General features: G+C 55.1%; 2 protein-coding genes across 2 annotated transcripts; both read left to right on the top strand.

Annotated features, from left to right (window-relative positions):
* Window positions 1-219: 219 nt before the first annotated feature.
* Window positions 220-1,645, top strand: EsH8_VII_000878 (Zn(II)2Cys6 transcription factor domain-containing protein; the record flags this gene model as incomplete). Its single annotated transcript, XM_083271011.1, has 3 exons — window positions 220-288; window positions 435-1,150; window positions 1,213-1,645. 3 exons carry the CDS (start codon window positions 220-222, stop codon window positions 1,643-1,645), a joined length of 1,218 nt encoding a protein of 405 aa, XP_083128568.1.
* A 10,382-nt stretch (window positions 1,646-12,027) lies between these two features.
* EsH8_VII_000877 (kinase-like domain-containing protein) lies at window positions 12,028-14,476 on the top strand (the record flags this gene model as incomplete). The annotated part of the gene is made up of 4 exons (XM_083271010.1): window positions 12,028-12,067; window positions 12,224-12,672; window positions 12,989-13,233; window positions 13,402-14,476. The coding sequence occupies 4 exons, from the start codon at window positions 12,028-12,030 to the stop codon at window positions 14,474-14,476; spliced, it is 1,809 nt and encodes a 602-aa protein (XP_083128567.1).
* Window positions 14,477-21,290: the final 6,814 nt, after the last annotated feature.

The raw sequence follows: 21,290 nt of genomic DNA, 5'->3' as shown, positions 1-21,290 counted from the left end.
CAACTCTAATTCCCCGTCCGCATTCACTTTTATTGAATGCGAACCCGCGGGTTCGTACTCCCTTTTCGCCCAGATTCCTTCTGCATACCAGATAGACTCACTCGATCCGGTCGCCTATCTCCAAGATCTGGTACGCGAGGGCGGAGATTCCTTCTAAAACCCTGGACGGACGATCCTCCCCCCCTTCGAGCATTGCAGACTCCAGTCCCCAACCACCCAATGGCAACCCGTCGCTCCCATACCAAGTCCCGCAGTGGCTGTCGAGACTGTAAGCGTAGGAAAGTCAAGGTGAGTGACACTGCCGTTACCCGGCAGTGGGCGTCGGACACGCGCCAAAGGGCTCCGCCCCATCTACTCCGACCGGAGCGGCAAGCTCGACCTGGCCTCTTCCAGAACGAATTCAGCTTTGGGATCATGCTCACCAAACGCGACAGTGCGATGAGGCCTACCCATCCTGCTTCAACTGCAACAGGCACGGCCTCGTCTGCAGCTTGTTAACCTCGAAAAAGCCAGCAGCCAATATCGCCCTGCACCGTTCTTCTTCCACGCCATCCACCGACGACCAAGGCCTAGACATATGCTACAAACTCCTCGATGTGGCTGTGGACCGAACCAAGATTCCACCGCCAGCGCCGCCCATCGACTTTTGGGGTCACGGCTTGGAGCTGATGCACCACTTCTCCGTGGTCACTGCCAATTCCACCTCGATACGTCCTGACATGCAGTATGTATGGCGCGTCATCTTCCCGGAGATCGCATACGACTCCCCCTTCCTGATGCACGGCATCCTCACATTGGCGGCACTGCACAAGGCGCATTTAATACCTTCCGAGAGGGAAAGATATATCGAGCTCGCGACGTCCCATCAGAACTCAGGCCTCGCGGGCTTCCGCGCCCTGCTGCACACCATCGACGACGGCAATTGGAAACCATTCTTTTGCTTCGCTTCTATCGTGGTCTTTTACGTCTCCTCCCTACCCGTATGTATGGACAGCGAGGCGAAACCAGAGTCGGACATTTTCAGCATTTTTGTCTTTATACGAGGCGTCAGGGTGATTCTCGAACCCTTTCAAAAGCAACTCAAAAACACGATTTTTGCCCCGTTATCCTACGGCGTATGGATTATTGAGGAGGATGACCCCATGTACCTGTATGTCGGCCATGGGATATCTACTCGTTAACTTGGTTCGCACTAACCAGCGACGCACACAGACACCCGGCTTTACACCGCTCACCTCTACCACGAGACGTTTTCGAGGCCCTGAAAGACCTGTCAACCTTCTTCCAGGAAACCGTGGAAGAGCACCGTCGGGACAAGTACGCTGACGCCACCAAGGAGCTGGAGAAGGCCGTTTACCTCATGGCGCACGCCGGCGCCAACATCGAGTTTGGCATGGTCCTTTTCTGGCCCTACATCATCTCGGACAGCATCATAGCAGACATCCAGGCCACGACCCCGCACGCCATGGTCCTGTTGGCGTACTACGCAGTGTTCCTGCGCATACTGGAGCCGGGTTTTTGGTTCATGAGGGGCTGGTCGACGAGGCTCTTCGCCAAGGTCGACGAGCACCTGGCGGGCCACCCGGCATTTCTCGAGGCGGTGAAGTGGCCGAGGGAACAGGTCTTTGAGCGTTATGCTCAGTAGTGATGCTCTCTTTCCGGCTGTGCGCGACATGCGCCTGTCTGCAGGCTTGGGTGTGGTCTGGATCACCGACAAACCATGCCCTATGCCTGGAAGTGTCCCCAAAAACTGCGCGACCTCCCGGACCACGACCCAGAAATTGGCCATCAAGCGGGATCGAACGAGCCTTGGTAGGATTTCCTCGCCTGTCATCACCTCACCGAGCCCAGCATAGCCTCATATGAAACACGGCGTTGCTAAACAAATGGCGGCTGTGACGTAAATTTCACCGGCTCATCTCTATTAGAGCGCATGAGAATATGATCCATTGTCCCAGACATCGAATCGGAGCAAACCGCAAGATAGATCCGGAAGGAAGTACGGAGGAGGCTCGGCTGGGTGGGGTCAGTCCGGCACCGGATCTCGACCCCACTCCCGACCACTCGAGGTCGGATTCGGGATGCGCGGCGAGGACCTCGTTTTCCGTGGATAAGACGACACCGAGGCAAGGATGCCGCCCGCCCTCCCGCCTCAAAGGTCCAAAAAGCTTTTGCTGATGCCACTCTGCTCTAGAGGTGGCACGGCTTGTTTCCCGGCTCTTGCCTGGAAACCATTTCCCTCGACGCACATTCACTGGCCGGGGAGCACGTGAATGACAGACACAAGTGCAGATATGATGTTTGAAACGACCGGCGCATTCCAAAAGTGTATTTTTTCTGCATTATGCAAGCGGCCGCTGAGACGCAACGCCGTAAACACTTGCCGAGCTGGAAGTGTCGGCGATGGGCACTTGATTGTGCTTATAGACAGGGGCGGTCGAGCCCAAGAGCCCTCACATCAGAGACCTGGTGGATTTGTAAAACAAGAGATCTCTGCGCTGCTATTCTTTGTTAGACAGCGTCATTGCCAGACGGGCAATTCACTCGAACCACGTGTATTTTATTGTTCCAAGATAGTCTTCTTTCTTCTTTTTCTTCCTTTTCACCCTGAAATCAGCGTCCATTTAGACAGCATATCTTGGATTCATCGATTGGGACGGACGACTTTCTGGCCTCTGCTTCGGCTCACGGCCCTGGCGTGTATCGAGAAAGCAACCCTAACCCTAAATGCCTAGACTCTCAAGAGATCTTTTTTGTTCTTTTTTGCTCAAATTTTGCTTGTTCCGTGTCAAAATGTACTGGATGGCGGGAAATCTGATCATATAGCTTCCATCAAGAATCCGAAACCACGGCTTGTTCCATGGTTCCTGCAGGTCTCTGTGAAATACGAGATACTTGGTTTTACCAGTTGAGCTGCCGAGATTCGACCATGGATTGGATTCATAGATCGTGCTACTCCGACGGTGCCGCCTTTATTTACCGTGAGGCTTTGCAACTGACATATTCGTTCCAGAGACTCCGTCGAGACTACCAGAGATTAACGGCCAAAAGCCGATATAGACTTTGAACTATAAACGCAATAAACCGTCAAGTACATTGAACACTCAAGTACAGCGAACTAACAAACGCATCAACCTGTTAAACCAGGTGAACTGTACAACCAATCCTTTTCAAATCCGAGATGGAAAACTGTATTGCTTCCGTCGGCGCTCCACACCAGAGATAACTTTCTTTGCAATTAATACACGACAAGGAACCCTGCAGGTTCCGCCTTCCTCACATGACAAAAAGGTGACACACAAAGACTGGCCGCCAGCATCGGACACTTTGAGGGCCATCGTCCCCAAACCCGAACCACGGCGAGCAACTGCAGGAACGACTACAAGAAGCCAACTGCAGGGCGCCGGTCACTCGCGAGCCAAAAGGGCGGTCAGCCCCTCGAGCTGTGGGAAACTTTCGCGCGCCGGGCAGTATCTGGGGTTCCTTCGGAGCAATCAGCGCGCCGCAGGGGTAACACTGCAGTAAAGTTCCAAACTATAATTCCACCCGCAATCAGAGAAGACGAAGGAAATGAGATATGGGCAAGTACGGATGGGAACGCAGTCGGCCCGGCCTCGAAGCTACCGCAATGAGAGAGTATCCCGAAAAACCAGACGGCAGTTGCTCGTCCTCATGGTGGCTATCCACCACCCCCCCCCATCGCTCACTCTATCGCCCTCCTGTTCGTCTTATTTCTTTAGAATCCCGACAAACCCTACAAACCCCCCGTCCCCAAATGTTACCCTGATCGCCAAGGTATCCAAAGTCAAAAATGTCACCGAGAATCTGTACGGCGCCCGGAAGTCCCGGACACGCTGTGCTTTCCCACAAGCCCATTGCCAAAAAGCCATCTGCTGCAGGCCGACAAGAAGGGCAATGCGAGATCCAGAGCCCGCATATCCTCTATTTACCGCCCCCACCGCCCTCCTTCCCCCTGTGTGATGGGAACTCTGGAATGAGAGAGAGGATTGACAGACATTTGAAGCCCTCCCGCTTGACGCTAACGATGCTCCCCCGTCCCTCCCCGCCGAGCGTTGATCTCGATGGGACCCCCTCCCTCACCCCTTGATTTCCTCTTCTGGGAGAGTTTTTGAGATATTCAAACATAGGTACTGCCCCAGCAAGGTCGCCGTCCATGATGCCCATGCCCACCCCACCCCTTTCGATGGAATTGTAATCAGACATGAGAGTCTCGAGTTGGCACAAGCTCACCGACTGAGGCGCTCTCTTTGCCATATTAAACCCCCTTCGAACCCCCCTTTCACTGTGGTTTCTGCAAGTCAAGAGAGGACAGCGGATGTGGAATGACAGGATACTTCTGATGTTGGCCGTAATACAACATCTCACATATCACACACGCCTTCTTCAGAGACATCTCATCTATAAGGAGCCCCCTCCCCCACCGCTTCTTTCTTAGCCAGAGATATACTAGCCACAATATAGGAAGCCGTTGACACTTTAAGTGGGAATGCGCACACGCATACACCTACGCCCCCCCCTGGGCCAGCTGTCCCTACAGTTCCCTCGCATGCATGTGAGACGCCGCAAGATCATCGAGACATCACAATCCGCAAAGCTGACGGAACTCCCTCTCTCTCTCCCCGGTTCCCTCCCATGCGGATGAAAAAGAGAGAGAGAGAAAAAAGGAAACCCGCGCTCTCTTGATCCGGTTTAAGATGGGAGGCGCGGGATACCTAGACCAAGCCGGGGGGACTTGTTAGAGGCCGGAATGCACGACGTACCGTGACTTTATGATGATTTCTTTTCGTTGATTGGGCTTATTCAACGTGGGAATACCCGGGAACGGCAGCGATACTCGGCCAGCAAAAGGTTCTTCTGTCGCCAGCCTGCCTCCCTATGCAGAACACAGGAGACAAGAATACGAGCCGCTCCGCAAAGTAGACTTCTAGGAGGAGAGACAAACGTCCTTCATTACCAAGCACCCAAGCCCCTCCCCACCGGAAGATATCCGCCGGGGCCGCGCCTCACGAAAAGGGAAAGAGAAAAAAAAAGCAAAGAAGGGGACGGCAAAGTCGCCCATTCACCTGCCCCTCCACAGCCTCGTCCCCTTCCAGATACTGTCGAGCAGATCACAATCTCCAGCATTTCAGGAACGGGGCCGGAAGCAAGAGCCTAAACATTGTGCGAATGGCGACGTAGGCAAGGAATGGAACGCAGAGTGGGATGATTCACTGGCCGATTGCCTCGGGGGTCTTCTTTTTCTCGTACCCGGGAACGACAACAACAACGACACCCCCCTTCTCCTCCATCGACGATCGAGGTCACTGATTTACTAGTGCAGAGAGCGGATCACCATCCTTAACCGTCTGACATGGACAAGGGTGGAGGAGAAGGGGGGGGGCGAGGGCTGGGAGGCGGCTGCTTGTGTGATTTCACAATGATCTCATCAGCATCCGGGGGCGGATTGGCCCCCTTCTTGTTGTGCCTGATATTCCTGTCACACGCTCCAACTTGTTTGGGACGACACCTCTAGCCCCTTTTGATTCGTTACAGAGGGAGGCAAAGGAAGAGAGAGCGAGAGAGAGAAAGTAGAAATGACGGAGACAACCTTCCGGGTGTTGTTGTGGTCTTTCGCAGCAGGCAGGCAGGGGACGAACCGGCAACACTGTGCAGCCGAATAGGATGTGTTGCGGCCCGAGGGCGTCCAAGTCAGCAACGGTCATAACGACGCCATGCCGGGGCATACGGTCTGAACGGTGAGAGGTCACTTATCCTCCCCCCCAAATGGGTCCCCGGTGAAATTGCTTTTACGCTCCACGGAGTTTAGACAAGCCTTTGGCTGGCCCGGCCCTCCGCGGAGGGGCGTTGCCAAAGATGGAGCGGATGCCGAGAGGCCCTGGGCGGGAACGCTGAGAAGCTTCCGGTGGATATCATTCCGCCGGCGGGGAGTGACCGATCGCCTAGCTGTCCGTTCTCTCCAGCCGCTCGGGTTCGAAAGGACGGCCCCTGGGCAAAATAAAAGGCCCTCTCCCAGAATCTCTACCGCCGACTCAGCCTCGGATCCGACAGGCGTAGGCCCGCGGTGTCGGCCTCATGTGAGTTGTCGCGCACATGTTCCAACCGCAGCTGGCTCAGCCAATTTGTTAACCACTAACCCCCCTTCCTGTTTACAACGTCTTTACTGCCCTAGCTTTCTTGGCAGGTAACTTCCTTTTGGCATGAACGCGGGTGCACACACAACTGAAAGCCTAAACTGTGGAGCGGGTGTCCGTACCAGTAGTAATTGCGACCTGACCTGATAATTTCCCATAGTCGTCATTCACGGGGAGTAAAGAAGGTGACACCTCATGTAGTATAATGTAGTCAATCAGTCTTCAAGGGGAAAACCCTCCCGTGCCCGCGCCCTGCTTCAGAAGGGGGACGATCACTTGAAAGTGGATTGTGTTTTGTGTGAGAGAGTCAACGCGCGCGTTGGTGCCCAATGATCGGGCTTTCGTTGACGCTTCAGGGCCATGACCAAACCTGGTTGCCAAACGTCAAGACTAAAATTGCTCGAATTTCGGAATGAGACTCCAGCAGAGGACCGGCCGTGAGCTGGTTGGTCGGGAAACAGATCTAATCTAGAGATCCCGGGAAGCAGGTGCATTTTCCGGGGAGGGGCAAACAAGATGGGTAACCCGCCCTGACCACAATGACTTCATTGTGGGCATTTGCAGCCTTGCAAATGTGGAAACGCTTCTGGCTAACGGCCCCGGGGCCGGGAAGACCCAGGGCACACGGGTTGTAACATGGCAACCAACCTGCAACGGTCGCAAAGGGCCGGGGGATTGCCGGCCAAGGACGATCTCAAGACGTCAGGATAGCCAGGCTGCGTTTCAAAGAGCCAAGTTCTCGAAGTGCGTCGCTCACCAAAACCGCCCAAAACGGCTCATTTGAGAAGCCGATTCAAGGTCGTTCGTCTCGGGATGGCCATGGCCAATCATTCCACACATTCACAATGGCAAGCCACGTGCCAACTTGAGCTCCGTAGAGGCTCTTGGCCACACATCCTGCGGCAGCGTGTGGGAAGGCATGCCGGTCAGACCGTCGAATGACGTCAATGGTTGCTTTGCATGATGTTGGAGCTGTTGCGGGATTCTCTCGCAATTCGGCGCGCTTACAACTTGCAGCACTAGAAGGAAAGACGTACCGGTACTGTGTGGCATGCGGCGACCACCGGGGCCCGTTCCTAATAGGCACGACGATCACATCGGGGTGGCGTTCTACGCACCGGTACTGGGCCCGTAACTGTGATGTTTGTGGTGAAAGGACGTGTCACAATCTCGACCGAGTCAGCAGGCCTGTATATCAGGTTGAGGTCGGCTTGCTTTGAAATCGCAGTGGGCGTAGGACGGGCTGAAATCCAGGCAGCGAATGCCATTCATGCTCTACTGCTGATTGCCATGTCATGCGCGCCGTCCAGCGCCTGGTGGAAAGAACCCGACCCTGGCAGAGGCGGACGCCCCTTGGCCATGGTGTACTCAGAACTCACCTTGCCCGTTGCGCGCATGGGCCAGCCGAAGCAGGCCAGGCCAGGTATAGCTGCAAAACAAGAAAACCCCCGGACTGAACTAAGCACCGGGTGTAAGTACCGGGCAAGGGCTGAATATGGGCGTCCGATCAAAGGATCACTGCGGGCTGGCTAGCGTTCTTGCAGGAATGCCCCGATGCGAAACACAATCATCGTCGGCCGAGGGGATGTCTCGTAGCGGGACGAGGCTCGACGTTTGGAATAAGTGAGACGGATGCATTCAGAGGCGTGGTTGGTGGTATCGGCAAGGCAAGGCAAGGGGGGACAACCAAGGAGGGTGGCTTGTGCCTGTGGCGTACGCTGCAGAAAGGGTCCAGGAAATGGCAAGCGGCCACTGGGGGCAGGCATGCCAGAGGAAGGCCAGGATGGATGACGAAAGAAGGCTGCCCGAGCGGGGGCGGGGCCTAGGCCAGTCCACGAGGCGCTCATGGCTTTCTGGTGCTCTGCGCGCGGAATGTTGCAGGCGCGAGCGGGTGTCTTGAACAAGTGCGCCCAGCTAGCTACGGGTGAGTAGGGCCACGATCTGATCGGGCTCAAACCTTGGTGTTTGCCATTTGTCAGATATAGCCAAGGTGAAAGGAGGAAGGGGGAAGAGGGGGAGCGTCGCGGCCGTAAGGTGAACAAGCCGAGCTGCAGCTAGGAACGTTGGGGTTGGGGGGAGACGCGTGACGGTATGAGTGCGCGGCTGGTAAATTTAAGTAGGTAACGAACGCATGGCCAGCCAGTAGTAGAGGAAGTCGGCCAAGTCAAAAATAAATGATGATGGAGACGACCCAGCCAGCGAGGTTCCTGCGTCGGGTGGATGACGGCGGGAGGGTTCGCGTGGTCTCGCATAAGTTGCGCCGCTGAGGATTCAGGAGTTACTGGTAGTGTAGGCACACGACGTAGTCTGATACAAGGTAGCACACTGTATCCTCATCGGCATCGGCTCTGTATTGGTAGGCCGGACGGACAAGAGTTCGTCAGTGAAATAGACGTGGCGTGTGTGGCTTGCACATCGTCGCGCATCATCATTTGAAGGCATGTGGTTAGTCGCGGGGTGTTTTGGTACAGCGGGCAAGGTGATTGGCTGGGGTGATGAGCAGAGGGCGCATGCATGCGGTGCAATGATGTGGGAAGACGGACAGACAAGGACAAACAAAACGGCACTGGGCGTTTTTGGGGAAGACAGTCCGGTTTGGCAGAGCGAGAGAGACGGGCGATGGAGATGGAGAGCGAGGGAGAGAGAGGGAGACAGTGAGAGAGTGTGAAAATGGGTAATCCCTGCAAAAAAAAAAAGACATTTTTGGAGATGGGCGATTGTTGGGATGTCCCGGACAGGAATGAATCATGGGCTCTGACTGGCGCCGAGCCACGACGTCTCTGCACCATTGCTTCTATGCAGGCCTCAGGCAGAGAGCGGGCTCGTCATTACCCAATGGTGCAGCGCGGTGCAGCGATTACATCCCTGCAGGAAGCGGATATGACGAGAGAGCAGACGTCATAATGGGGGCCCCGCCATCCAAGCGACTGGAACAGGCTCCGATCCTGGAAGGGATGTGGATGGATGGGTGGAGGGGCTGCTATGATGCTGTGGTGTACGCAGTAAGCACCCTGCCCTGCTCTGCCCCAGGTCCCATGCCCCATGCTCCCCTGTTGCTTGCTCCTGGCTTCCTGGCTACCGGCTCGTGGGCAGCTGGCTGCTGCAGCCAGCTGCCCAATTCATGGAAAATGGGAAACACGGGCCCGGCAGAAGACGCAAACGGGCGGTTTTGCATGCTCAGTCAGCCCGGGACTCCCGACCTGGAACTCGGACTTGCTTCTGCAGCTCTTGTTTCTGCGTCCCTTGCTGGTACGGTATGTCTACCTAGCCAGGCTGCCAGCTGGGCGTCCTAGACGGACATGGAGAGGACGCGGGTGTCGGATACTATGTAATATGTATATACCGTAGCGTGCACTGGATGATGATGACTGGACTGCGAGGCAAGGGTGCCGCCGGCCCGCCTGCCTCTTGCTTGCATGCGAAGAATGACAGGGCCGAGCCAGAGAGCAGTGACACCGCTGTCAGAGGCACGCACACACGGTGCCGGTGCCGCGTCGAGTGTCATCCCAATCCATCAATGCGAGTAGCGTGTGCTGTGGAGGGTGGCCGAGGAGGACGCTTCGGCGCCCCTAGCGCAGCGAGCGCCCCTGAGTCTCGGTTCCTTGGCTGGATGGTAGCGGTAGTGGGCGGCCCTTTGACGACAGATGGGCCGCGAAGCAAAGCACCGTCGGTCGGCTGCGTGCACCGCACACTGTACCCGTAGACCGGCGAGAGAGGTGCTGTCGTTGTCCGTCTTGTTGTCTTGCAATGCCTTATGTCATGACTCTCCCGACCCCGACCCTTGGACCTGCAGAATGTGAGCCAGCAAGCGCAGATCGGGACTCGCCTTCATTCCCGCGGATATTCAAACGCCAACGGAGCCACATCCATGACCCCTTGCTTGCTTCTAGCCCTGTCCTGGCGTGGCCCCCTCCCTCCCCGCCGGGCCTGGCTTCCTGGTGCATGCCAGATGAGATGGGGGGGTGTCTGGGGTTTGCGAACTCTGCCTTGGGACGAAAGCAACAGTCAATGGCGGTAGAAACGGCCGTCTTGGGCCGAAAACGTCGTGATCAGATCGTGGCACGAGGCAAGTGGATGGCCTGGAGCGTTTTCTTTGCAACAACAACAACAATAACAAAAGGGCGCGGCTGGTCAGGAATTCCTCGGCAAAGCAAGGCACACCCACAGGTACACCCACAGAGACATGGAGAGAGGGAGAGAGAGGGAAATTCATCAGCGCATACTGTGTCCCTGTGTAGAGAAAGAAGAGTACGGGTCGCAGCGCTGGAGAGCAAGGACGGACAGAGCGCTCGTCTTGCTATCTAATTAATTGGTTAACGAATTACTTACCTGACCGCCTTCGCCTGTTCGTCGTTGGTGAGCATGAGCTAGCATTTTTAGCTGAGCTTTTGAACCAGCCCAGACTCTCTCATTCCTGGCTGTATCTATCTCACTCACCTCTCACCTCGGCCATTCAGCCGTTCCAGCATCCAAGAAACGGCCCGCTCTGGGGCGCAAGTGCGAGTGCAAGTGCAGGTAGGTGCATGTCTACGCCCGGTTCTACGCAGCCCACCACACCCGACGAAAGGAGGCAGAAAAGAAAAAGAAACCATAAAAAAACTAGAGCAGGAAAAATTTTTTTTGGGAAAAAAGGAAGGAAGAAAAGATTCCCTTTTCCCCTACGAAATTCCTGCCCATAACTGCATCGTCTGTGTGCTGGCTGTATTGTAGAATTGTGGTCTAGTGTACGTGTGCGTACGTGTTGGTAGTGTACCTATGCCTATGTAGGTACTCGGTCCCTGTGCGTGTGTTCTGCGTCCGATGTCCAAATCCACCCCACTGATGCCATTGATGGATGACTGTGGACTTTCTGCTTCTGCGCCGGCTTCTTCGTCTGCTTCTTCTTCTTCGTCTCCTTCTCCTTGCTTTTGCTGTCGACAAGCCACATTTCGTGCCATTGACTATCCCACCCCTCCCCTCCCCCCTCCCCCTCCCTTCCCTCTGCCCACTCCTCGCACAAACATAGCTCCAACAACGCTACCGGTCCATTACACACACTACCTTACCTATTACTACTGCTACGGCCACCACCACTACTACCACCGCACGTCCTCCCCTCTTCCCACCTCTGTCATCATCGCTTGCCAGCATCCCCCCCAAACGGCGCCAAATCCAGTCCTTGCGCACAGTGCTCCGTCATTGTCTACCCTTTTTTTTTTTTTTCTTTCCCTCCTTTTGCATGACCCTGCCTGTCGACCTGAACCTTCCACACACACCCCCGGCCAATCTCTCATCTCCCACCTTGCTTGCTCGGTAGCGTCTTTCAAACTCGCTTGCTTGCTTGCTTTGGCTTGGTCCCGTCCTAGACAAACGTGCTGCAGCCCGCCTTCCCGCCCGATCTGCCAGTTCCTTCAACTTCCGTCATCCGAGTCCACGTTGCCCCTCTGCCAACATCACCACCACCACCGCCGCCGCCGCCGTAGTCCACAAATCCCTCCTCCTCGCACCAATTTCTCCCTCTCGGCCGCTTTTCCCCCTCCCGATTCACAAAGAAGCAACCTTGCATCTCATCTCGCCCGCCGACTCGATACGCCCAATCCTCTCTCTACCTCCCGTGATACACACTCAATCAATCCACCACCACCAACCACTCTGCCCGCCCGCCGCTGCATGTAAGAAAGAATACCTTGCGCACAAAGCAAAAGGACATTTCCACGACTCGTGCCTCGCCTCCGCATTCATTACCAATCACTGCAAGAGTTCCCCCCTCAAACCGGGGCAGCTCGACTGATTCTATTCTCCCGCCCGCCCGCTGCGACCTGCGCTCCGTTGACACACGCTCGCGAATACCCTCACATCTCGTCGTCGCTCCTCTCGGCGGCCCCAGACTATCGCCATGTCGACGATACAGCAGCTTAAGAACTTTATCCGGCACGGTACGATAATCCCTCGTCCCTCTCCCCTTTCCTCTTCCAGTCCTTTCGCCCTCGCTAGATTCATTCGTGACGGCTGGCTCTTGCCCAGCCTCGCCCTGCCTCGCTCAATCCGCCCTTCCTCGTCTTCCAAACGGTGCTAATCTTGTTTGACTGCAGGAAAGCAAGCCCGAGCCTCCAACAATGACGACCCGGCAGCCAAGCAACAACACTCGCCTCCCCAAAAGGCACACGTGGGCATCTCCGAGCCCGCTTTAAACGCCGCCGCACCAGCCCAACAACTGCCCGAGGCCTACTCGGTCGCTGGCGATGGCCAGAACCGTGCTGCGCAAGCCGGCCACGCTGCTGCCCATGCTGTCGAGCCGAACCAGAACAAGACATCGAAGTCGAGTAAGAACATTGACAACACCCACATTGCCAAGCTCATTGCCGAGGAGAACGAGAGCAAGAGCAAATTCCCCAAATACCCTGGCTTGGAGAGGTGGAACTTGGTCGAGAAGATGGGCGATGGCGCCTTCAGCAACGTTTACCGCGCGCGCGACACCACGGGCGAGCATGGCGAGTGCGCCATCAAGGTCGTCCGCAAATACGAAATGAACAGCATGCAGGTGAGTTGACGCTTGGGTGGTTACGGCCGCGACCATGATTTTCTCGTTGTTTTTTCAGCATGCAGTTGTTCTTGTCTTTTTTTTCTTCCAATCGCTCCCATACCAACCAAAGCCAAACTTAGGGAAACAAGCATTTACACCCGGACTTCAAGAAGGTCCCAAAGGCTGCAGAGGTGCGAAAACTTTCCATTTTTCATTTGTCTTCTCGTTGGGCCATCTTAACTACTTTCGACGTTTATGTTGCTCCGTCATTATTGTCGCTTTCGAGGATGGCTCTCCATTTACTTCTTGGGCACCGTTACTGACCTCCGAGCAGAGAGCCAACATCTTGAAAGAGGTGCAAATCATGCGGCAACTTGACCATCCCAACATCATCAAGCTCATCGACTTTTCCGAATCGAGACAGTACTACTACATCATCCTCGAGCTGGCGCCTGGTGGCGAACTCTTCCACCAGATCGTCCGCCTGACGTACTTCAGCGAGGAGCTCTCGAGGCACGTCATTGTCCAGGTCGCCCAGGCCCTAGAGTATTTGCACGAGGAGAGAGGCGTTGTTCATCGGTATGTCCATGGAGCTCGAGCATTTCCCGTCATTCGGGCGACCCCGCTGTGTCTTTGACGCTGTGCGGGGATGCCTCGGTGGCTGAGGGGCCAAGTCCTTCTCAGCACCTCCCCCCCCCCCCCGATGACGTAATTTCTGTCGTGCGGCTCGCTAACGCATCGTTGCAGCGACATCAAGCCGGAAAACATCCTTTTCAGCCCGATCCCCGTGGTGCCGTCAAAGACCCCGAAACCCAAGCAGCCCGGTGACGAGGACAAGATCGACGAGGGCGAGTTTATTCCGGGTGTTGGCGCTGGTGGCATCGGCCAGATTAAAATCGCCGATTTTGGACTGTCCAAGATTGTCTGGGATAACCAGACCATGACGCCGTGCGGTACCGTCGGCTACACCGCCCCCGAGATTGTCAAGGATGAGCGGTATTCCAAGTCCGTCGACATGTGGGCCTTGGGATGCGTCCTCTACACGCTTCTGTGTGGTTTCCCCCCATTCTACGACGAGAGCATCGAGGTCTTGACGGAGAAGGTTGCCAAGGGACAGTACACGTTCTTGTCCCCTTGGTGGGATGATATCTCCAAGTCCGCCCAAGACCTCATCTCGCATCTCCTCACCGTAGATCCCGATAAGCGATATACCATCACCGAGTTCCTCGCGCACCCTTGGGTCAAGGGCTCTGGCCCGACACCCCGAGACGAGAAGAAGAACCAGCCGGACATGCTTCGCGCCTTTGACGCAACGAGAATCGCCGATGGCGACCGCCGCTACGATTTCCGCTCGCCGGGAGCCGTCAACCTTCGTGAAGTTTTCGATGTCGGTTACGCTGTTCACAGACAGGAGGAAGAGGCCAAGCGCCGGAAGCAGGTTGGCACCAAGTCTGGTGTCCCTGCACGCTTCATGAACAACCTCAACGAGGAGTCGGATGAGGAAGACCAGGAGATGACGGACGGCAAAGAGGCGGAATACGTCCACAAACCATCGCAGGCCACGCAGGCGCTCGAGCAAAGCATGCGCAATGCTCAGATCAAAGACCAGCAAGAACAGCAACGCGGACGCGAGCGCGAGCGGCAGGCCCCTCAGAACGAAAAGGGCTACGGCCAGCACTCTGCAGCCATCACGGCTGCTGCTCGGCAGCAGGTTAGGGACCGGAACCGGCAGAAGGGAGCTTTTGAGCTGAGCCTCGACGGTGCTACACTGTTGGGTCGGCGAAACAAGCAGCCTCTGGCGGCGCGAGCTGGCGGGGCGTAGGAGCCTCGAACTCCAAGCAGCAGCCCCCCAAGGGGGTTAGATTGCTCTTACGCGAAACCTCAAGACTACGAAGTAGACTAAGAAGGAGGTACTATGAACCATTGTGGGGTTTCCGGCGTACAGGTTAAAGGGATGGCATACCTCGGTCAAGTGATCGAGGACACTAGCGCAAGTCATGAGACGGACGTCGTGGATATCCAATTGTGTGTGTGTCAAAGTTGGGTTTTTGTTTGTGATGATTTCTTATCGGACGGGTTAGCTACGACTTCCATCTCCTTTTGCGGCATCATACATATATAGGCCTGGAGTTCATTGACAACGGGAGACCTAATTCCTCAATGCAACCAACAATGAATGAGATTTGCAACACGGTTCGACATTTTAATAATTCCTAGAACTCGCTTTCAGCTGAACCCATATGTTTCCATCCTAGGAGTGGGGAGCTTCAATTGATGATTTTGCCGTGCGTGAACTGATAATCTGTGCCTCCCCTCACTGCTTCCAACGCGGCATATGAATGATGTCGAAATGACTCGGGGTCACTAACCCTCCATGGTTCGGTCAATACATCAGATCCACTGATGACTGGAAAGCCTAGTCTAACCAGCTTTCCATGCCCCTCTCTCTCATCTCTCACTTTCTGCAGTGACTGCTGGCGTACTTGCCCCCCGTTTTTTCATGCGTGGGGCTCCTTGCTTTTTCGGCTGGTAAATACGACATTCGATGGAAGGAATCCTTAGATGTATTGAATCAAGGAAGGCATCGGTCTAGTCTTTCTGTTCATCACCATTGAGGAGAGGATAAGTGGTTGCTTGGCTTGACAGCGAGGTTAAATAAGAGCCCCCCCCCCCTTCCGCCCTTTTCCCGTTGACGCGGCCAAAATGCCTCTGCATTGGAGGGACAAGTGTTTGGGTATACGGTCAGTTTCATGAGAACTGATGGCTCACGCGAGAGGATGTCGATGTCGAGTTTGGAATTGGCCAGGTCGTGGAAAGTCGTGATATCCCCCTCCAGCTTTCGTGACTTGCTGCTGCCTGCCCAATGTCCCTGCCAAAGGAGGGTAAATGCACTTTCAGAATCTCGTTTGAAAAACTGCCAGCCAACACTTTACGGCCTGCCAAACAGCTTTGGCTATTCAGCCATGGCTCTTTCCCATCCTGCAAGTTTTATCGACTGCCCTTGCAGTCGGCTCGACACAGCAGCAATACGGTCCGCCCTTCCACACTCTCTCTGTTGTGCTTCTCGAAAACACCCCATGAAAACAATCATCTGTATGTTGTGCCGGCAATATCACGTGGGCACACTCTCCGGTAGCGGCTCGTCGGGCTGTCGCTGGATCCATTCTCGAGGTCGTCTTTCGTAATTAGACCGTCCGGTCGGGTGGGCAGAATCTCTCCGCGGTTGTCGCCAACCTGCAATATTTTCCCTTCAGTCTAGGCCCCTGGCTCCCTGTTAGCTCGTCTGGCTTGCTTTCCAGCACACGTTCCCGTAGACTCAGTCAGGTCAGTGCTGATGTTGTTTGTACAGACCTCAAAAGCTTCGGCTACTCGTTTGGCCGAGGCAGCCCGTCCGCTGCTCTGGCCCACGATCAACTTCGTAGGGGCGCCTTTCGCTGGGCCCATGCAAGTACCATGCAGGTCACCTCAGGGACGACACTTTCGCGAAAGTCTGCCGAACTAGACGAGACCATGTCAGAGGCCCCGGCGCCCCCGGCTGCATTCCTCTGTCTTGGGTACAACCCCGCGTCGAATACACCGCTCCCGGGCCAAACGGATGTCGGCAGGCCAAGACACATCCCCCTCCTTCGCCATCCCGAACCAATGCCGTTTCGAGATGCACAATTGCTGAAGAAGGGCGGAACGGCCCGCGCACCGGAGATAATCTCGAGCGGAGCTCACCGAGTGCATTGCTGGGGTGTCCAGGGCCCCCCATGGGTCCGATCGGATCTCAAGTCACGATCTCAAAGGGGCGCGCTTGCCCCAGATGGCGCAATTATGGGGTACTTGGCGCGATGCTCGTGGAGTTGCGCAACCGTTGCTCTTGAAATAGGCTCGTATTTCCGACGTCGACTTGGATGTCCAGGAGTTTTGGGGGCTTGAGATTTTGGACAATGCCCTCCAAGATGCACCTCACGATGCTGCGGGCTCGTCGCCCGGCAGTCGGTTGGAACCCCAACGGACGGGCGACAGCATATCCCTCGGACCCTGCTTGTGTAGACGTCAACTTGGCACCGCAGCGCAATGTTCGACTATCCAGCATTGGGGGATTTCACAAACTTAATCTTGACCGCTTGTCAACTCTAGCATTCTCCCAGAGCTCTGTTATACCAAACCCCATAGTGTGCGATGGGAAAGCAGCACGCTACATTTCTCTCTTGCCAGCCGACGGTGAACGACCTCGATTGATGCAACTTTCAACAATCAATTTCATTCAACGGCGGAGACACAGTGACTATCGACCTTATACGCCCAAGAAGCCATCAAACTGCTAATGGATACGATACGGCGTTTTGCACTGCTTTGGACATTGCCTAGACTGCACAACATCGAGACAACTCTAACCAAGCGAAACATAGACATATACTTCGTGCTACAGTGGCCAAATCGCTGTTCCGATTGTCTGTCAGCGAAAGATAAATCTGGAGGGATTTGATGCCTACGCATCTGATTGAGTTTCACCGACTTGGGTCAGCTCGACACTCAGCGGTGGCTTTGCATTCTCTATCCAGCACAACCGAAACACTCGCCAACATTGATTACTTCCCTCCTACCGAAGAAAGGAGTTACTTCGATTCCACCAGTTTTGAAAGACAGACAGACGGCTTTAATTCACAAGAGAGTGTCGAGAATGGTCACACGGCGCAAACGACTGAGAACCTTGATGACCTGCATTGATAAGAGCCTAATTGGGTCTTGTCTCAGGAACCCGGATGGCCTACCTTGATGGCCTCCCTTCGCACACAAAATCGGTCTCCGCCATCGCCTTCTCACCAACCATGGCTCGCGATACCGCTGGAAACGAGCAAGATAGCCAGCACATCCACCAAGCACGATCCGGTCAGGCGGCAGGACTCAGCGTCGGCGACGGGGGACGGATGCTGATGGACCGTTGTCTTGATGAGACAATTCTTGCTGGCCAGCTCGCGTTGCGTCCCCTTCTCACTGGGGAATGCCGTCTCTCCCTTCCACCGCCATTTCAACGTCCCAGGATAGAGAGTTGGTTGAGCACATAAAAGGGGCCCATCGTCCTGTCTCTTCCACTTGGCACACTCTTCTCGCCATCTCTTCATTTGTACACCCGCGACACCTTCAAGCTGACCAGCCCAAGGTCTGTCACCTGGCCACCGAGGGAGGCGGCGAGAGACTTGTCTTGAAGAGATGGAGAAGAGGGAGACGACATGCACACTGTGTCAGTCTGGGTTTCGTCCCTGTCTACTGATTCCTCATGATTTCCTCTCTCGGAAAGTCGGCTTCCTCGGCTGGGGCAAAGACTCTGAGAGCCCCCCACGGTAACGAGTCACAGTTTCTCATTCTTGTTATTTCCCTCCCTCGCCTCCTTTCCCCCCCTACTCACCGGTCTCTTCACCTCGAGACCGGGGGTATGAACTGATTGGGCAAACGGCCCCATCACGAGTTGTACGGCTTCGCCGGCGGCTATTTCGATGATTGGACAAACTGCACCGTTTAGCTAAGAGTTATTCCCTTCCTTTGTTCACAGAACATCCGATAGGGATTTTACCAGGATTCTTCTTCTCTGACAAGGTTCTTTTGATGCTCACCCAAGGGCGGAGCCGAGTAAGAGCTGAGGATTGGTGGAGAGAGCCTATAGTTTGGCCGGCGAGACCCCAGCTCTGAGCTGTCCTCCTTTTTTGAGGCTTTTACTTCACCATGACGATAGGTGACAAGGTCATCCGGCGTGGAGTTGTCTGCTGTCTTTCCTATCTTCCTCAGCTCTTGTGTCTATTCTTTGCATCTGTTCGGCAACGTTGCCTAGTAGGCAGACGGATCCCACTTGGATAACTGCTAGCCCCGTCTCTGGCCAATACGGGATGGCTGGGTCGCATCACCTGGAATCCCAAGTGCGGCATGGTACAAACTCTGTTTCGCGCGGGTGCCGCTGCCAAGCGCATCACAAGCAGATTTCCCTCTGCGTCGTCCTACATACATTGTTCGTGCATACACCATGACACACACGTCCAACCACGACGAGCAACACCGCCTCCGGCTTCCTCAGTCAGGCGCTGTGCCCCCAAAGCTGCCATCCCATCAATCCACCCGACAGTCCACAATCCAGACCGGCTCTGCCCACCATCCCACGTCCTCCATAGGCCGAATGTCTGACCGATCACGGGCGGGGCTACCCCGTCTAGCCCTTTCCGTCCACTCAGTAGTCGGCGATCGCTCCAAGTCACATCCATCATCCCATTCACAAGACCATGGCGACCATGCACGCTCCATCCTGTCGCCCTGCCACGGCTCGCCATGAATCTCGAACCCTCGCGCGTGGATGCCCAGCCCGCCTCACCTCGGTCCAATCATAGCAGCCTGTGCCCCCCGTTGTCGGGTGGATCCATCCCGAACGTGGCACCCTGCTCACCAACATCCGACCACACATGTCGTCGAGGCTTGCACCCGTAGACTCGGTTCCAAACCCCGCTTCCTTAACGGTCTGAACCCGCCAGCTCCTAGACCGCAGGCACCTATCTATTATGGATCAATCCATGGGAGTGCCAGCCTGATGCGGTAGCACACAACAGCCATGTCAACAATTTACCCCCAAGGAAGCTCGCGCGGCATTCGCGGTTTGCCTCTTCGAGCTATCCTGGGCCATGACGCCTCTTTCGGAGACGCCCGTCTTTCCCAGTAATCGCGAATGAAATCGCGCTTCCTCGTCAGATAGCCGTCTGGCACCCAGCTGACTGCGCGTGGGGGATCCTGCTTGACGGCTATATAAACCCCAGGACATCTCTGGATGTTTTGAGCTTTCTTCTTCATCCGACTCATCAGCTTCATCACTACATTCCAATATCAAACCAAACACTCAAGCTTTTTCGCTTAACCCAACAAACATTATCAAAATGGCCCCCTGGTGAGTGGCAGCCCCGCAGTCTTCTGCTCCAAAAAGAGTCGAGAGCTCAAGAGCCCGCGAATTTCCCAGCTGAGATTCTGGTCTCTTGAGCTCCGCAAATGAGAGCGAAGCCAAGCAATTCCTATATTCGGCGACGGTGCTAACTTGACTGATACAGCTCCTGCTCGTCTTGCGGTGCTAGCTGCGCTGGCTCCTGCAGCACCTGCTCCTGCGGCTCTTGCTCCGTAAGACATCCCATCCCCACACAACCATGACCGTGATGGAACCGAGCCGCTGACAAGATCTTCTCCTTATACAGCACTAAATTCAGCATGAACGCTTCTGCTCCCGCCACACTCTGACAACCTGAAAGAGGCTCGCTCGCCAAAATCCGTCAACCCTCATCCGAGCTGTGTGCCCTCCAGTCCATAACATGATCGTCGTTATCGGGTGGAAAGGATTTTGAAGGGACGTTGACATTGGGAGAGGGGTTTAGATTGCTGGAACGACAGGTTTGCCAACAACTGCCGAAACGGGGGGGATCCTCCTTTCATTGTGGAGAACGGCACGGCATCCACAGCATCAACCTGTCAGTACAGCATTTGTTGGTGAACTCTTGTCTAGAGACGAGGTTTCCTTCATTTTATTTTGACTTTTATTTATTTTGATCACCCTCGTCTCGTGGTAGGATAGTTACGTTTTGATGGTAATATGACAAGACACATAAGTACATTTTTGAGATGCCGAGAAATATAATGGGAATCGTACTTGTTTGAGTGATGATGCTATTCTTGATTCATTCGGCATTGTTTTCTTCTGCGACTCAAGCTTGTTATTTTTTGGGGGTGGGGGGTATGTCCTGAGATGGGATGGGATGGGCCAGGTCGGGTTGAATAGGATAAATAAGCCTTCCCCAGTTCTCCGAGAAAGCCAAGTTTGCGCGCGTTGTGAGGGGCACGAGGAGGGGAACGGGCAGGGGCAGGGGCATGGGGACAAAGGGTTTCTCCAAAGGAACAACAAAGCTCGGGGAGAGCTCGTGAATCGAATCAGACCTCGCCCTATCTCTCCCCCTCCCCCTCCCCCTCCCCCTCCCCCCACTTTAACATATACAGTACGTCCGTCGGGGATTGTGGTTCATGCGTGTTTTTTTCTTTTTCTTTTTGGTCCCGCACTAGAGAATTGGCGGGTGGAGCTGTCCGTGTTTGCCTGCCGGTTGTCTTTGGGCGTGTGTGCGTGCTTGCGTGAGTATTTTGTGTTTGTGTGATTGGGTCGGAGGGGGGAGGAGTTCGTGTCAGCTGACTGACTGACGGGGTCGGAGGATGTAGTAGGAGGTGCGGGTGTGTGTGTGAGTGGGAGGGAGGGGAGGTGAGTTTTGGGGGATGGGCTTGGACTTGCCGACTCGGGCAAGGCGGCGGCGGCGGCGGCCTTCTTATTGTGTGTTTGGCTGGGGCTCACCTTTTTTTCTTCTCACTCACTCACTCACTCACTCACTCCCGTCTCGCTCTCTGCTTCTCTTTCCTCTCTCTGCAAAAGGAATGCAGTGTGGGGGTTTATTAACCAAAGTAAACTTTGAAGAGAATGAGGGCGGAAGGTGTTTGTCTGGCAAGTGGTTCGTCCCATAACTTGCCCGACGGCTGTTCATCTCCAAAAGAAACCGGGATCTTCCTCGGACGCTTGCCTGCTTACATTCGTCGGGGTCGCGCGCTTGTGGTTTGTTTGTATATTTTGTGTTATTTGCCTTTGCGAT

The sequence above is a fragment of the Colletotrichum jinshuiense genome, chromosome 7 (assembly GCF_051148585.1).
Source record: "Colletotrichum jinshuiense chromosome 7, complete sequence".
Lineage (NCBI taxonomy): Eukaryota > Fungi > Ascomycota > Sordariomycetes > Glomerellales > Glomerellaceae > Colletotrichum > Colletotrichum jinshuiense.
Note: the sequence above shows the minus strand (reverse complement) of the source record. Positions and strands in the feature narration are given on the sequence as shown.